Genomic DNA, 15,186 nt, shown 5'->3' with positions numbered 1-15,186 from the left:
AAAAGAATCATTAAAACTACATTAGGTGTCAGCGCCCGTCGAGCTTATCCGGGATTACTGATCCGTGATGTTTTCACAGGAATATAAGGCCTGTAGTCGATACATTTTCAGTTTGGTTTGTCATTTCTCCATGAATCTTCAATGGGTAACATGATCAAGTTTGTGGTTCTAGCTTTTTTTGTTGTGACTTGTCGATGTAAAAAGGTAAAATTATCACCGCAAGATGTCGAAATCATTCATTTTCATGACTAAAAGATAATTTGTGTATCCTTAAAAAATTTTGTGTACAAAAGACATACACGAAAAATAAAAATGCGGGTCTACGCTTGCATTTTCATTAAAATTACTTCACAATAATTTAATTAATGTATATTCAATTGATCAGTTACATGATGACATGACAGACGAGGAGATCCAGTCGGTGTTTCACGTTCCACGAAATAAAGGTGCCTGTGAAATAAATAATAGTGATTATTTGAAATTCTGAATTTTACGGATTTAACAATTGAATCGCAATTCATTGTTCCAGTTCCAGATTACGAGGTCGTGCCAATTCGATCTTCCTTCAGGAATAAAAACTGTGGTGGCGGCAGGATAACGATGGAGATGAGTGATGAGTCCATCGATCTATCCCTGGACCCGACGGAGGATTTACTGATCGGTGAAAATACACCGATTTATTTATCCAAGCCGAATAAAAAATTTGATTCCGGCGTGGAGTACATCCCGGTGAAAAATGTGAATACATCATGACATGATGAGTGAATAAATTTTACGAGTGAATATTAATGATTTCAATAATTTTTTAAGGGTTTAAGAAACATAACGATCTACCAGTGTCCGTCAAATCGCGTGGCTCTTGTTGTGGAGCGACGACGGAGAGGGTTCAGCATGTTTGGAGTGATAAATGATCGATTGATTCGACCGATCCCCTCGAGATTGACAGCAGCACCAGCTGGACTTCTTGGCATTCTCTTTGGAAATCCACGAAATCAAATTTTAAGATTTGGTAGTAGCTACGGTAATGATTCCATTGAAGAGACCCATCACATCGTAATGAGGGCTGCACCTCGGCCAACTAAGATCGATCACGTTCATTTCGGTGAGTGTTCCCCAAATCATTAAAAAAATATTTAACTACTAATTAATCCTGTAGAACGGCAGAACAAAAAAATTTCTTCCCACCTAAATTAAAAATATATATATCCGAATATAGAATTGAAATTTAAATTGAATACTAGACATTAATTTTTGCCGTCACGATTTTTTTTTTCTCTAATATTTTATTGTTTTAATGATTTTTTTGACAGGACACAGGAGACTACGAAAATCTCGGGGGATTTCCCAGCTCTCTTTACCCCCGGTGATATTTCCTGAGATATTGGTGGTGATGGATAACGATTTATTCAAGTGAGTTTCATGATTTATCTCGTCGGTACTATTTTGATAATTACAATTGCAATTCAGGACTCAGAAGGAAGACGTGAACACCGCGATTTTATATCTTCTATCGTTTTGGAATGCCGTGGATTTGCGATACAGATCGATGAAGAAACCGGAAATTCGATTGAAGATTGCGGCGCTCGTCATTTCCGTGGTGAGTATTATTATCATATGATCATAATTAATTATCTCCATATCTCAATAATTAATCGTGGAAAAATGTTTTGATAAATCTATATTTTTAATAATTAATAATTGACAATTGCTAATTGATAATTTATCATTGCTCATTGATAATCGATAATTGATTATTGATTCATTGATTGAAGGAGGAAGGCGGTGCCCCATATATTGATAACCACAAACTAAAGACAACTAATGAAGGACTGACCCAAGTGGATGCAGACAAGGCCCTCATGGGAATGGGCAAGTACTTCTACCTCGACGAAAATCTTCCAGATTACGACGCTGCGATAGCTATGACACGGTAATTAATTAATCAATAATTAATAACTAACAATTACAGAGAAGGAAAATATCCATCAATTCCTCCGGTGACATTTCATTTTCAGAACAGATATCTGCAATATGCTGGACTCACCGTTCGTGAAAAATATCTGCGACGGCACGACTCTCGGTAATTTATAAAGATTAAACACATGTTTTTATATTTTTATTTTATAAATATGCAAATATAATATGTTATATCATATTTGCAATATCTATTTTTTAATTATATATTTTTTCTTTTTATTTTCGGTAATTCAATGAAGGATATGCGTATGTGGAAGGAGTTTGCAAGGAAAATACTGCCGACAAAAATACAGAAGCTGTTGGAGTCGTTGAGGATAACGGAGGATTCAGTGGAATCATACCTGCAGCACACGAATTAGCGCACCTGTACGAGATTATAATTAATCATTTCATTTAATCATTACATATCCTCTCGTTCGTCTGAGACGAAGAAATCTTTTTCGTTTGTCCAACAGAAATGACAGACAAGCTTTAGTATTTCTCTAATTTTATTTCTACAACCTTTCTCTCTCTCTTTTTTTAGTCTTGGAGTGCAGCATGATAAAGGAGAATGTGCTGATGGTGGGTACATCATGTCCACCCAGCTCCATCATTCTGAGAAGAGTTTCCAGTGGTCTAATTGCAGTAAAAAAGCTTTTCGGAAATTTTTCAGGTATTTTATTTGATTTCATCGGATTCGGTTTTATGATATTGATTATTATTGTGCTGTTGTTTATTATTATCGACATTTTTTTTAGCACTGCGCAGGCATCGTGTCTATTGAATAAACCCTCGGCAATCAAGAAGAACAAATCAGGAAGAGTTCTCCCTGGAAAAATTCAGTCTCTTGATGAACAATGTGAAAAAGTTTTTGGGGTGGGAGTCACCAAGGCCTGTCAGGTACAAATAATATATAAATAATAATCCAGAAATATCTTACGAATCTCATTATATCAATCTAATTAAAAATTGAATTAATTGCATTTTTCATTTCGAGAATAATTTTTATTCTCAACAGCAATATTTTGAATAACTTAAAATTTAATTATAAAGTTTGGTGAAATCAATTATTCTCTCAAGAAAGCAACAAACAAATTAATATTAATTGTTAAATAATTTATGATTATTTACGTATGGAAAGGTTAAACAGAAAAATCTCTGGTTTTTTTATAAATTCTGTTGGAATTTTATTCGAGCTGAGAGTTTGTGTTGTTATGTGGTATTATTTTAATTTATCTCATTAATGAATTTTTTGTAATTTAAACATTTTCCCGTAGCACAAAAACACGTGCATTCTATTGCAATGCCAAGTGCCTGGGAAGCCATTTTGTCGAGGGTTCGCGGCGCCGGCCGAAGGATCCACATGCGGACCACAAAAGGTAGGAAATCCCCGAGCAATCGACTAAATAAATTATAAATTACTCGCGATTGAAATATTGCAAGTTTCTTGTTTAACTTGATTACAAAATTAATCTCCTCATAGTCTTGACGATTTAATCACAAATAGTTTCACCTGAATCCTTGAATTGAACTGATAAATTCAAAAATTCAAAAATTCGACAATTCGAAAATTCAAAAATTGAAAAATTGAAAAATTGAGAAATGGAAAAATTCAAAAATTCAAAAATTCCTCGATATTTATAACAAACCAATACATTTTCAAAATAATTGATACCAAAACACGAGAAAAATGCGCATTGACATGCGGATAAATGATCATCACCGAGAAAAACTCATAAAAAATGATAAAAATGATTGACGGAAATATTAGCGAAAACAGCGGACATCCAGTTATATTTAACAACTCCGTAAATTCATTACCAGCCAATTTCCACAAGACAATCCTTAATAGACTCATTAAATTTTTCTTCCAGCATTGCATAAGCGGCCATTGCGTGCCTCTCCAGATTTAACGCCGAGTATAAATACACCAGAGTTCATTTAACGATAAACATTACAAGTAAACATCAAAGTTGTATTCGTAAATACATCATTCAATAACTCAGCACAAGTGTTTAATTTATTTTATCAAATTCCCCTACTGGCCTATCTGATTGGAGTGCAGAGGAATTCGTCATCTCCGATTGCTACAGCTCTGAAGCAATAATTCCTATTTATCAATTTTATCGTCCATTTATTCACTTTGCTCTTATCGTATTGATAATTCCAGGCAATTTTTAGATAGACTTGCAGAGTCTCAGTGGAGTTCATGACAGAGCCCATGGCATGTCAACATTTCGCACCGATCGTTAAAGTATTAATCGATATAAATTAATTATACTTTTTAAAAATTGCCCAAAGCTCTATTTGCTATCGCGATGCTCCTAATTCGTTCTGCATTCATAATTTTTATTCTATCACTTGACGTCAGTATTGGATTGGAGTTGAAATTCCTTAATGTCGTAAGTACAAAAATAATTAAATATTTCAATTAAAAAAGTCAGTAATATATTAATTAATTTAATTTTCGATTATTATTATCGATTTCTTCTTGTTTTTTCATTTTGGGAATAAATGCACTTGACAGCCTAACAATTGAATAATTACTGAATACTTGATTTATTGATTTATATTTATTAAAAGGCAGAAAAATGTTGAGAATAATTAATTGATCATAGAAAATGGCGGTTTTAGATATTTCGTCATGGAGATCGAACTCCCAGTGAAGATCCTTTCGAATCATTTCCAACTAGTCCGCACCTGAACGCAACCTATTGGCCTCATGGACTTGGACAACTGAATAATGTAATTACCCCAAATATAAAATTTATTCTTGCGATTGAATGGTTAAATCCTTTAATCCTCGACTTATTAAGACAAAAAAACGCAATTTCCCAATGTTTTCTGGTGTAGTTCCTCTGTAAACCTATATTCATACATTAAAAATACCTAGATCTCTGGAAATAAGAGTGATTTCGTGGTTTTAGAGAGGAAAATTACGACAATATGAACTGGGGAGTTACATTCGCGATCAGTACAACGATTTTTTAGGCAAGGTGTATCATCCCCACGAAATCATCACGCACAGCTCTGATTTTGACAGGATAAAAATGTCTCTCCAGTTGGTCGTATCAGGAATGTATCCCCCAGCACATGAACAACAGTGGCATCCGGCCTTGAATTGGCAGCCAATAGTCTGTGATTATCAGAGAAGAGATAAGGATTTGCTATTGTTTGGTATAGAATGCCCCAAGTGAGTTGATAAAATAATCAATAGAAAAATAGATCTTCTCAGATTTTTTTCTGAATAACTGATTGAGAGATTCAGAAGACGAAAATTGATCATTCAAAAATAGAAGTTTATTTAATTAATTATTTAAGAGGAGGAAAAATTGATGAAATAATGGTATAATAATGTCAATATGTTGAATGGAATGATGGATTCGTTTTTTTTAGACACGCGAGGGAGTTTGATGCTGTGTTGGCTCTTCCTGAAGTCAAAGCAGAAGTGGCAAAGTTCAGTGGTCTAGCTAGAAATGTGTCTGAATGGATTGGAAGACCGATTGCCACCACCAGGGAATTCTTGAGTCTTTACAATGGACTGACGTCATTCCAAGCCATGGACCTTGAACTTCCCCAGTGGACAGCGGGAATTTTTCCTAATGGATCACTGCTGAACGTGGCTACTCTTCATTATCGACTCATGAGTTACAACAAGAGGTTGAAGGCCTTGAATGGAGGTGATTAAATTTTAATCTTGAGATCTTTGCGATTTTTCAGGATTTCGTGACACCGATTTTTCGGAAGTTCCAGCAATTTATTATTTACTCTCGACATTCTTCAAATTTTTTTAGTTTTTCGAGTCAATAACAATTGATTTTTTAATAAAAATATCAATTAGAAGAAGTCGAATGAAAATAAAATAGACATTGAATTTCAAATGTCATTTTTCAAAAATATTAGATCTATTTTTTAATATCAACACTTCAAAAATATTTCGTCATCATGTAATTTAATTTTTCAGAACTGCTTTATTATGTAAAACTATAAAAGAAAATGTGAATAGATTAAAAAACCATTTCCTCAAATTCTAGGAATAATCCTGAGAAACTTCACGGAGAATATCTTAGCGAAAATCAAGGGTCAGGGTCCCCCATGTGTGAAAATGGTGTTGATAAGTGCCCACGAGACCCACCTCGCAAATCTCCAGCTGACCCTAGGGGTGAGTGACGGATACGAAGTGCCCGCATACTCCAGTGCAATTTTCATGGAGCTGCTGGAGGAAATGAATAAACATTACATCAGGGTGAGTGTCAACAGCAAAAATAAAAGTGCAATCAAGAAAATAAATTAAATAGCTGTAATAAATAATATTCATGATCTCCACATGCATCTTGTGATTGCAGATGTACTACTATCTGGGGATTCCCCCAATTCGTCGAAGTATTATAATCCCGAGATGCCCAGATCCCTGTCCCCTCGAGAAATTCATCGATCTGTACGCGGACGTTCTTCCCACCGCAGACGACCTGAAATGCGATCCGGAAAAACCGTAGGACCCCCGTCCCATCTAGAGGTGACGGCCACCAGGAGTTGAAGAAAAAAAAATTTGAAAAAATTTTGAAAAAATAAAAATTCTGCAAAAATCAAAAAATTATCCCATAAAACGTGATTATTATCAATAAATAATAATAAAAACAACTCACCCCCAATATCATTATTTATGATAAATAATTATTAATTCCAAAACCAATTAATTCTTAATCAAGATTTATTATTCATTTCTCATCACTGAAACTTCAAATCAAAAAAATCTAAATCTCAAAATTTTTTAGGATTCTAAGAAAATTATTATTATGATTAAATATTAATAAAAATTATTCGAGTCAATATCATTCTTTATCGTTGACAATAATAATATCAATCATTATTAATAATTATTGATAACGATACTAATTATTCATTAATCGTGATTATCATTTTGTTATACCAGAAGTGGAAGATTTGTTAATCAACTTCAAGTTCTTTTATCACACTTCAATTACATCGCGATAAGGTACTCGAATAGTTGTATCAATCGTTGTTAGAGCACAGGTCATGAGTAATCGGTATCAAGTTTGCGCTGGTATTGCAAAATATTTTCCTCATGGTCTAGTGGAGGGAGAGGAAAACAGTTAATCCAACTAGTCATTATAGGAAAAGTCTAGTCCCTCCGTAGCTTTCGTCGTGGGAAGAGTCTCTGGAGTTCTGATCAATCATGTTAATTAACAATTATCGAGTTTTTCTGCTGGTCTTCATCGGGATCCAGGCGACGCTGGGGCTCAGGGTGAAATTCCTGAATGTGGTAGGTTGTCCTGGTAATAAATGTCTCGAGATTTTTTAAAAGAATTATTTTTTTTTTAAAGATTTTTCGTCATGGGGAGAGGGCCCCATTGGCCAGTGGTACCGAAGTATTTCCTACGAATCCATACGTCAATTATACATTTCCTCCTAATGGTCAAGGACAATTGACCAACGTAAGTTGTCCACGCATTAATTAGAAGTAATCACGCGAAAAAATTCAAAAATTCCGCGGATTTTAGAAAGATTTTTTCATGCATTTTGAAAACAAAAAAAATTATCGTCATTGTTATTTTCATTTATATCTTTATTCTCTTAATTTTTCTCTTTTTTTTTCAATTAGATATTATTTATTATTTTATTTTTTAAGTATTCATTGATTTTTCCACATCAAATTCTCATGTTTTCAGAATAAATGTGTATTTTATATGCATTGTTTAATTCCTATAACAATAACAATCACAGCTATTAATTTATGCAATTACCTTGACGGGAAAACCAAAGATTTTTGAATAAACTCCGAGATAAATTTTTCCTCTCATCATGAACATCTGCACAAAGAGAAAAATGTCTTGGATAAGCAAATTCTTGTATCAGAAAGAGATAATTATAAACAATTTTGCCTTGAGACGAGAACGAGCGTTCAGTCTGAAGAATTACGTGATGAAGTACGATTGATGCAAATTTGTGATAAGTCACGTATTAAATCATTGAATTTTAAATAAATTGAATGTTAATTTTCAGAAAGGCAAACAACAAGTGTACGATCTCGGTGTTCATATTCGCGAAAAATACGATGACTTCCTGGGTGATAAGTACCACCCGAGTCTAGCTCGTGCTCAAAGTTCAAATTCAGATCGAACGAAAATGTCTCTTCAACTGATGATGGCAGGAACATTTCCACCATCATCTGAACAGCAGTGGAACTCCATCCTCCATTGGCAACCAGTCGTGATGAACTACGTATCAGGTCCAGATGTCCTGGTGATGTCCACCGAGTGTCCACAGTACGTGAAAGAATTTCTCCATTCATTAAAATATAAATTAATTAATATATTCTACCCATTCTAATGAATAGATTAAATAATTCTATTTAATTACCAGAAATTAATTAATTTGTGTGCTGTTTATGGATTTCTTCTTCAGGTTCAGTGCTGAATTCGAGAGGACGATGGAGTTGCCAGAGATTCACGAGAAAATTACGGAGTACGACGAATTGAAGAGTAATCTAACAAAATGGACTGGAAAACCCATTGCCGGTACTAGAGATATTGCTGGAATTTACGGATGCTTGAGGGCCTTGAATTCCATAGGATTTGAACTTCCTGAATGGACGAAAGGAATTTTTCCTGATGGAATCCTTTTGAATGCAACTCTTCTTCATTTTCGACTCTGCAGCTACACCAAGAGGCTAAAAACGTTGAATGGAGGTGATGATCTTCACTCTGATTAATTGATATGATAGTTCCTTTTGTTTATTAATAGAATTAATTTATTTAAATTAGACAATAATTGGAAATTTAGATTAAAATTAGAATTGGAAATTTGGACTGCAATGAGGGTGCGATAGAATAACGTATTCAATCGCTAATAACTCGGGAGTGGACGAATGAAATTTCATGATTTCTATTTCATTTTGAAGTTCTGTTTTTTAGGTTTTTAATAAAAAAAAAATCATTCGATTTCAGTCTACGGTTTTTGAGATATTAATAATTGAAGATGTTCCACTTTGTCTACTCTCCAAATGAGAAGAATTGCAATAAAAATAAATTGCTATTGATATTGTTATATTAATTATAAATATCTACAGGGATCATGCTGAAGAATTTCGTGGATACGATGTCATCGGTAATCGATGGCCAATTACCGGATCTGAAATTAAATATCTTCTCGGCTCATGATTACAACATCGCGTCACTTCTAGATGTTTTCGATATCATTGAATCCCACGTTCCTCACTACTCCAGTGGCATCTTCGTAGAGCTCCTAGAGGATGATTATCATAAGTATTACGTTCGAGTGAGTACGAATAAATAAATAATCCATTACAAATCGCGAATCGCGAAAATGGAAAATGAGAATAGATAAAGAAATGGATAACAGTCTTCCCGATATTTTATTGTTCAATCGATCGTTTTAATCACTGAATAATTAATTAATTGATTAATATTGATTATTCATTAATTATTATTCATTGATAAATTGATGAGTCAGTGAAGTAAAATTGTCGATGTAATAAAAAAATTTATGCAAGCTTGTTATTGTTTTTGTTTGGTGGATAATTACCGAATTAATTAATTAGGAAGTAAGTTTTTGGAGTAAATTGGTAATTATCTGATGATTTTTTCAGGTATTCTACTATAAAGGAATTCCAGCTGAGCGGGTGCCAGTCAATATTACTGGATGTGGAGAGTCGTGTCCTTTTGATAAATTCGTTCAACGGTTCAGTGACATTTTTCCCTCCGAGGAAGACCTCAAGTGTCCGAAGGACCAGATTGTGAAAATGTATAAATGAAATGTTTAATTATATCCTAAGTGGTTCAATAATTGAAGAAAATAATTCTCGAGATTTGGCTTCGCAATCTGTAATTCTGTTCAGATAAAGATCAATTTGCGTTTCCATTCACTTTTGTCCTCGGTATTCCGAGCTTTTTGTCGTATTGATGGAGAAAATATTTCACTTGTCATCAATGTCATGTCTCTTTTTTTCGACCCAAGTTTTCGGGCGATATCCCGGAATCGACAAGAGATAGCAATATTTTCACTAATACCTTTTTTACAGCTCTCATCTTTTTCTATAAAAAAGGATTTTACAAAAAAAACGCTCTGTCCCTTCAGTTCCTAGATATCATCGAAAAACATATTCACCAATGAATTATCGATTTTGGAGATCTCCTCCAGTGTTTATCCCGCGAATTCGAAATTCCTGGTGTTTCATCCAAAAATTTATTAATCCATAATAAAAATCTCTATGAAATAAACTATCTTTCAAATTATTTGAATTTATCTGATAATCGATTCCCAGAGGGCGCTGGTAACCCGCACCAATAGCAGCTAGTACGAGCGAGCAGCGGCACTCTCTGGGGCGACACTCTCTCACTCACTCATCTACATCTGAAGTCAGTAAATGTCTCTCAAACTACCCTGATATCATCTCATTTATCAAATACTCTTTCCAGAGATTCTTCAAATACTGATTGAAATTATCGCGGGTATTAATCGTCACATTGTATTGGTGTCATCAACATACTAACATGCATTCCATAAAATTGAAATTTTACTTTTCATGAGTCAAGTCAACTTCTTGACGGAAGTCATTTATGACGTAGAAGGCATAGAAGCGATCTTCCATTTTCTCAACTCATTTGGCTACCAGTGAGCACGTGTTTTGTTGCCGGTCCTTAATTTTCTGTAATATTAACGAATTTAAGACAGGTCGTCGGTCGATAATTACTATCGCACATTAGTGATTGTCAACGTCGAATATAAATCAATTTCCAAACACTATGAATCCTGAAAAGTTGAAGAAGTTACAGGCACAAGTGCGAATTGGAGGTAAAGGTACACCTCGTCGTAAGAAGAAGGTGAGTCAATGAATATTTTCCATATTTATTATTTAATATACGTCATTGGACGGTGGAGACACATATTTTTCATTAATAACGTATTTTGTTAGGATGTCATTCATGGTGATTATAGTACCTTATGACAATCATGCTCCTCTCCAGGGGGCTTTTTGTTTGAAAACTACGATCACCACCATCATCATAATTGTTTAACCGCATCAGAATCATTTTTCCCTTCCTCAGATGATTGTAGATTGTAGTGTAATGAAAATCAGCGGCATCATCACTTTTATATGACCAGCATTTTTTTTTGTTTTTTTTTTCTTCATACACTTGTGCATAACTTTGTCATGACGAATTCATCACCTAATATGGATGCCTAAATTTTTTTATAGTCATTATATTGCGAAATTCTTCTCGAATCGAAGTCTTTTTACTTTTTTATTTGCAAAAAAAAAAATGTTTAATACATGTACATTTTCCATGAAAGGTTGTTCATGCTACTGCGGCAACTGACGACAAAAAGTTGCAAAGCTGCTTGAAAAAATTGTCAGTGAATACAATTCCGGGTATCGAGGAAGTCAATATGATTAAGGATGATGGTACTGTGATCCACTTTAACAATCCGAAGGCCCAGGCAAGTCTCTCGGCTAACACATTTGCCATTACTGGCCATGGTGAGAACAAACAAATAACTGAAATGCTGCCGGGTATTCTGAGCCAACTGGGTCCAGAAGGTTTAACTCAATTGAAGCGATTGGCAAGCACTGTTACTGGAAGTACAATTGCTAAGAGTGCCATGGAGGATGACGATGAGGTTCCCGATCTTGTTGGCAATTTTGACGAAGCGAGCAAAGAAGAGGTGAACTAATTAATCATTAATATCCATTTTATTTCACTCCACTCGACTGAATCCCAATAAAATATAATAAAAATAATTCAATTTCCCAAGGTGGCGCCGAAAAAAGAAGTTGAAGAGCCTGAAAAACCCACTGCTGATAAAAAAGATTCATCGACAGGTGATGAAAAGAAGGAAGCCCCTCTAGCCAAACCAGAAGCCTAACTGGTTCAAAACTAATCGTAAGTGTTTATAAAAAATCCCTGGAAAAGTCGGAAATGGATTTATTAAAAAATTTTATTAACAGTTTGGGTTTTTCATTGTTACAGATGCTCAGCGAAACATACAGTTGGATTCAATGAGTCAAGTGACACAAATTGCTTCAGTGAGGATAGATTTGTAACCCCCCGAAAACAGATAAAAAAAAAGAAATAAGTTACAAAACATTTGACGTACTCTGTGCTACAATTAAATAAGTAACAATTGATTGATTAAAAATGAAGGAGAGCTGAAAATATTAATAATAATAATCATAAAATGGAGAAACAAATCTTTGGCGAGTTTGAGTGTTTGAATTCGACGAAAAAGTGGAAGATAAAAAAATAGCATAATGAAAACTGAATCTTAAAATATATTTTTTTTCTCTTTCCAATGGAAAAAAAAAAGGTAATATAATCGAATGGAATGTCGATTAAAATTCTTCTGCCTGACTCATTATTATACAAACGATCGACGTTTACAGAGCACATGATATTCATCTTACTATTTACCTGGGCATTTTTCTCTAGACACTTCTGCAGTATTTAGTCTTAAACAGTGAATGATGGATTTCTATTGATGACCCAGTTTAACTGAATCTAATTTTCACCTCTCCCCATCAAATTAAAATCGATAGATAGAGCGCCTACATTTTTTATTAATGAACGAGTATTTATGAATTTAATTAAATTTTTCATTGCAGTGCGTTGGGCGATATATTTTATAATGTACTAAATTGAACAAATTTTTCTCCTGACAAAACAATTTTTAAAGGAAAAAAAAATTCTTGAATAGAACGCCGAGGGACGAGAAAAAATGTGGATGAAAAAAATCTGTACAATTCCTAATGGTCTTTCGGAGTACTAGTGTTTAATGAAAGATTTTCTTCATTTTTCGTTTCAATTATTCATCTTTTCATGAGCATTGATTCTGACTGACTCAGGGAAGAGGGAGGGATTGAGTGGAAATGAGATTTCTTAGGGGAATCATTCTTATAAATTGTGATGAGGAAAAATCAGGTCACCCCGGACTGGCAAAATGTAACAATTCCTTTCACTCTTTTTAATTTTTTCATTTTTCACTTTTTTTCATAAAAAATCCTATATGTAAAATTGAGTGTATATAAGAGAAATGTATTCGCAACTTGCACGTACTTCCGTGGCTTTTTTTATTATTTTGTACGAGTCTCTACTACGTATTGGCATCCTTGACACTGAGGACTCGGCTTTCAAAGGCCTTTTGTATCCAACCAGCTCCAATACAACACAAAGTATTTTTTCCGTATCTCCATAGTATTCATTTTCGCGGAATATTCTCTACATTTAATTAATGTTTTTTCTCGTAGTACTATTTCCACAACTCGTCATCGAGGATAAATAGGGTATCGATGTACTGATACCATCCCTCTCACGATGACTTGAAATTTTCTAGTCTATTTTTCCCTTTTCTACGTGACACGTAGAAAAGGGGTCTTAGTGATTGGGGCATTATGCGTCATCATGATTAAAGTACAAGAATTCAGCAAGTAGTCTCCTTTATTTTAGATTACGTAACGCAATAAATAAACTGTAAAAAAACATTTAACAGACGATTAGAATGCAAGTTGAAAAAATATATACAGTGTAGAGCGTCGTACCTATATATTACAAAGTCACGGTCTTTCCTTGTAGATTTAGAACTCACCTCGTCACGAAAGGGTAGGTAGGGTAGTAGTTGGCCTCGCGTGTTACACTTGTAAAACCTTCTGTACACTGGATCTTCTATTTCCGGAGTTATTGGTGGTACTCGACGCACATTTGGCTCCCCTCAGCCAACAAATCTACAGCACGATTTCAAAGTCATATGATAATCACAGGCTGTCATATCGCACCATACTATCACCCCCAATCGAAAGGTCCTTCAATTTTTTTTATTCTTTATCATTCCTCGATAATATCATTGCGCACGCACACACAATTACCACAAAATTTTCAAATTCTATATTCAACTTACATATTCCGCACCACCGAGTGGTCTATTATCTCTCGACGAGGTTAATACGTACGTTATCATTTTACTCCCCCCGAAATAATCGATTTTTTAATTTGATGAGAAATTATGATAAATGTGTTGCTGGTATGCTAGCACATGGATTTAATTTACAAGAGGAAAATTTAATGTCTGGAAATAGTTGTTTACTGTTGGTCGATGATAATTTATAGGGTACCAGTGGGCTATTGTTTGCCGGATGGATGAAATCGGCTTAGAGGGAAACCAGCCCAACTGCATCCAATATCTAGGCTCTCCTCACTAACGGCATTGTTTCTAGTGTGGTCGAGCATACGGTATAGCTAAATATCTCACAACTAGCCAGTTCACAACGTCCCAACGGCTAACCACTAACCACCAGGACAACTGTGATCCACTTGTACAACTAAGTCACTTGTAATAAATGTTTGTTGGTTCACCATTGAATGATTCGCTAGATTATATCATCATCGTGCCAACAGATACAAATGAGCAGTACACGAGAATAATTATTCCCCAGAAGTAGAGACTCATTGCCAGGCATAAAAAAAATATACTAAATGTAAGCCATTTGTTATTGCATATTGCATATTGCCAATCCTAATCATTATACAGACTAAAGAAGACATATTTTTTTATAAAATTCCATAGATTTATTTTAGAGAAAGAGAGGAAATACCACGAGGAATCGGGTGCTGTACACAGAATAACGCTAACCCTTGCGACGGAGTAAAAGGATATTCTGGGGAAATTACTCATGCAATTATCGGCCTCTCCACGATCTCTCTGGTAACTTGATGCATTACATGGTTTAGATGTGTGGCTCGTCACCTTGGGTATACAAGCTCAGCTGAGGTTCCGGAGATATACGAAAATATCGCATCAAAGGAAAATATTGTGCACATAACGAGTAATACGTTCCAGAATCGTCGATACGTTCCAGAATAGTAGAATGACCACCAACGTTCGTAGCTTTGTGTCCATATTGACATTTAAAATTCCTCTATTTCTCATTCGTCCCCGGGACTCATTTCAATATTGCCCAATTTTATTTTCCCTTACCCAATAATGTTATGTATGAATACGAGTATTCATATTGTACGAGTACGATTATTTGTAATTGGCTGTAATAATTATTGCATTACCTTGTTCTCTTTCAGTTTCTTCACTGTTATAATAGTACTATATTGGAAATTACGTTGAGGGAGAGTGCTCTTGTTGTTACGAGAAAGTTTGAGTGGCTCTCTTTCGTTCCCCTCTGGACGCGTCATCTTCACCAAG

At 34.6% G+C, this 15,186-nt stretch overlaps 3 protein-coding genes and 1 long non-coding RNA gene across 6 annotated transcripts; all 4 read left to right on the top strand.

The window, feature by feature from the left end:
* The first annotated feature begins 99 nt into the window (after nt 1-99).
* LOC105266757 (A disintegrin and metalloproteinase with thrombospondin motifs 18-like) lies at nt 100-3,964 on the top strand. The gene is made up of 13 exons (XM_011305150.1): nt 100-204; nt 386-446; nt 530-738; nt 811-1,102; nt 1,311-1,410; nt 1,468-1,597; nt 1,773-1,930; nt 2,016-2,080; nt 2,217-2,343; nt 2,501-2,629; nt 2,715-2,856; nt 3,234-3,335; nt 3,831-3,964. The coding sequence occupies exons 1-13, from the start codon at nt 142-144 to the stop codon at nt 3,867-3,869; spliced, it is 1,617 nt and encodes a 538-aa protein (XP_011303452.1). The 5' UTR covers nt 100-141; the 3' UTR covers nt 3,870-3,964.
* A 164-nt stretch (nt 3,965-4,128) lies between these two features.
* On the top strand, nt 4,129-9,927 carry LOC105266830 (lysosomal acid phosphatase). Its single transcript, XM_011305266.1, has 12 exons — nt 4,129-4,358; nt 4,591-4,701; nt 4,884-5,149; nt 5,353-5,636; nt 5,991-6,202; nt 6,303-6,448; nt 7,147-7,240; nt 7,302-7,412; nt 7,981-8,243; nt 8,383-8,666; nt 9,047-9,255; nt 9,587-9,927. The coding sequence occupies exons 1-12, from the start codon at nt 4,275-4,277 to the stop codon at nt 9,749-9,751; spliced, it is 2,229 nt and encodes a 742-aa protein (XP_011303568.1). The 5' UTR covers nt 4,129-4,274; the 3' UTR covers nt 9,752-9,927.
* Nucleotides 9,928-10,424: 497 nt separating this feature from the next.
* Nucleotides 10,425-12,262, top strand: LOC105266756 (transcription factor BTF3 homolog 4). The gene is made up of 4 exons (XM_011305149.1): nt 10,425-10,820; nt 11,293-11,664; nt 11,755-11,882; nt 11,970-12,262. The coding sequence occupies exons 1-3, from the start codon at nt 10,743-10,745 to the stop codon at nt 11,863-11,865; spliced, it is 561 nt and encodes a 186-aa protein (XP_011303451.1). The 5' UTR covers nt 10,425-10,742; the 3' UTR covers nt 11,866-11,882; nt 11,970-12,262.
* Nucleotides 12,263-13,700: 1,438 nt separating this feature from the next.
* Nucleotides 13,701-15,156, top strand: LOC105266753 (uncharacterized). Of its 3 annotated transcripts, none has more exons than XR_892186.1 (4): nt 13,701-13,792; nt 14,100-14,467; nt 14,557-14,869; nt 15,066-15,156. It is a non-coding gene; the product is annotated as an uncharacterized lncRNA (long non-coding RNA). The 3 variants fall into 3 exon arrangements; XR_892187.1 differs by having other exon boundaries at nt 13,712-13,938; XR_892185.1 differs by having other exon boundaries at nt 13,712-14,467.
* The last annotated feature ends 30 nt before the right edge of the window (nt 15,157-15,186 follow it).

This window comes from Fopius arisanus, unplaced genomic scaffold (genome assembly GCF_000806365.1).
Source record: "Fopius arisanus strain USDA-PBARC FA_bdor unplaced genomic scaffold, ASM80636v1 scaffold00041, whole genome shotgun sequence".
Lineage (NCBI taxonomy): Eukaryota > Metazoa > Arthropoda > Insecta > Hymenoptera > Braconidae > Fopius > Fopius arisanus.
The sequence above is the reverse complement of the archived record's forward strand: the minus strand, read 5'-3'. Positions and strand labels throughout refer to the sequence as shown.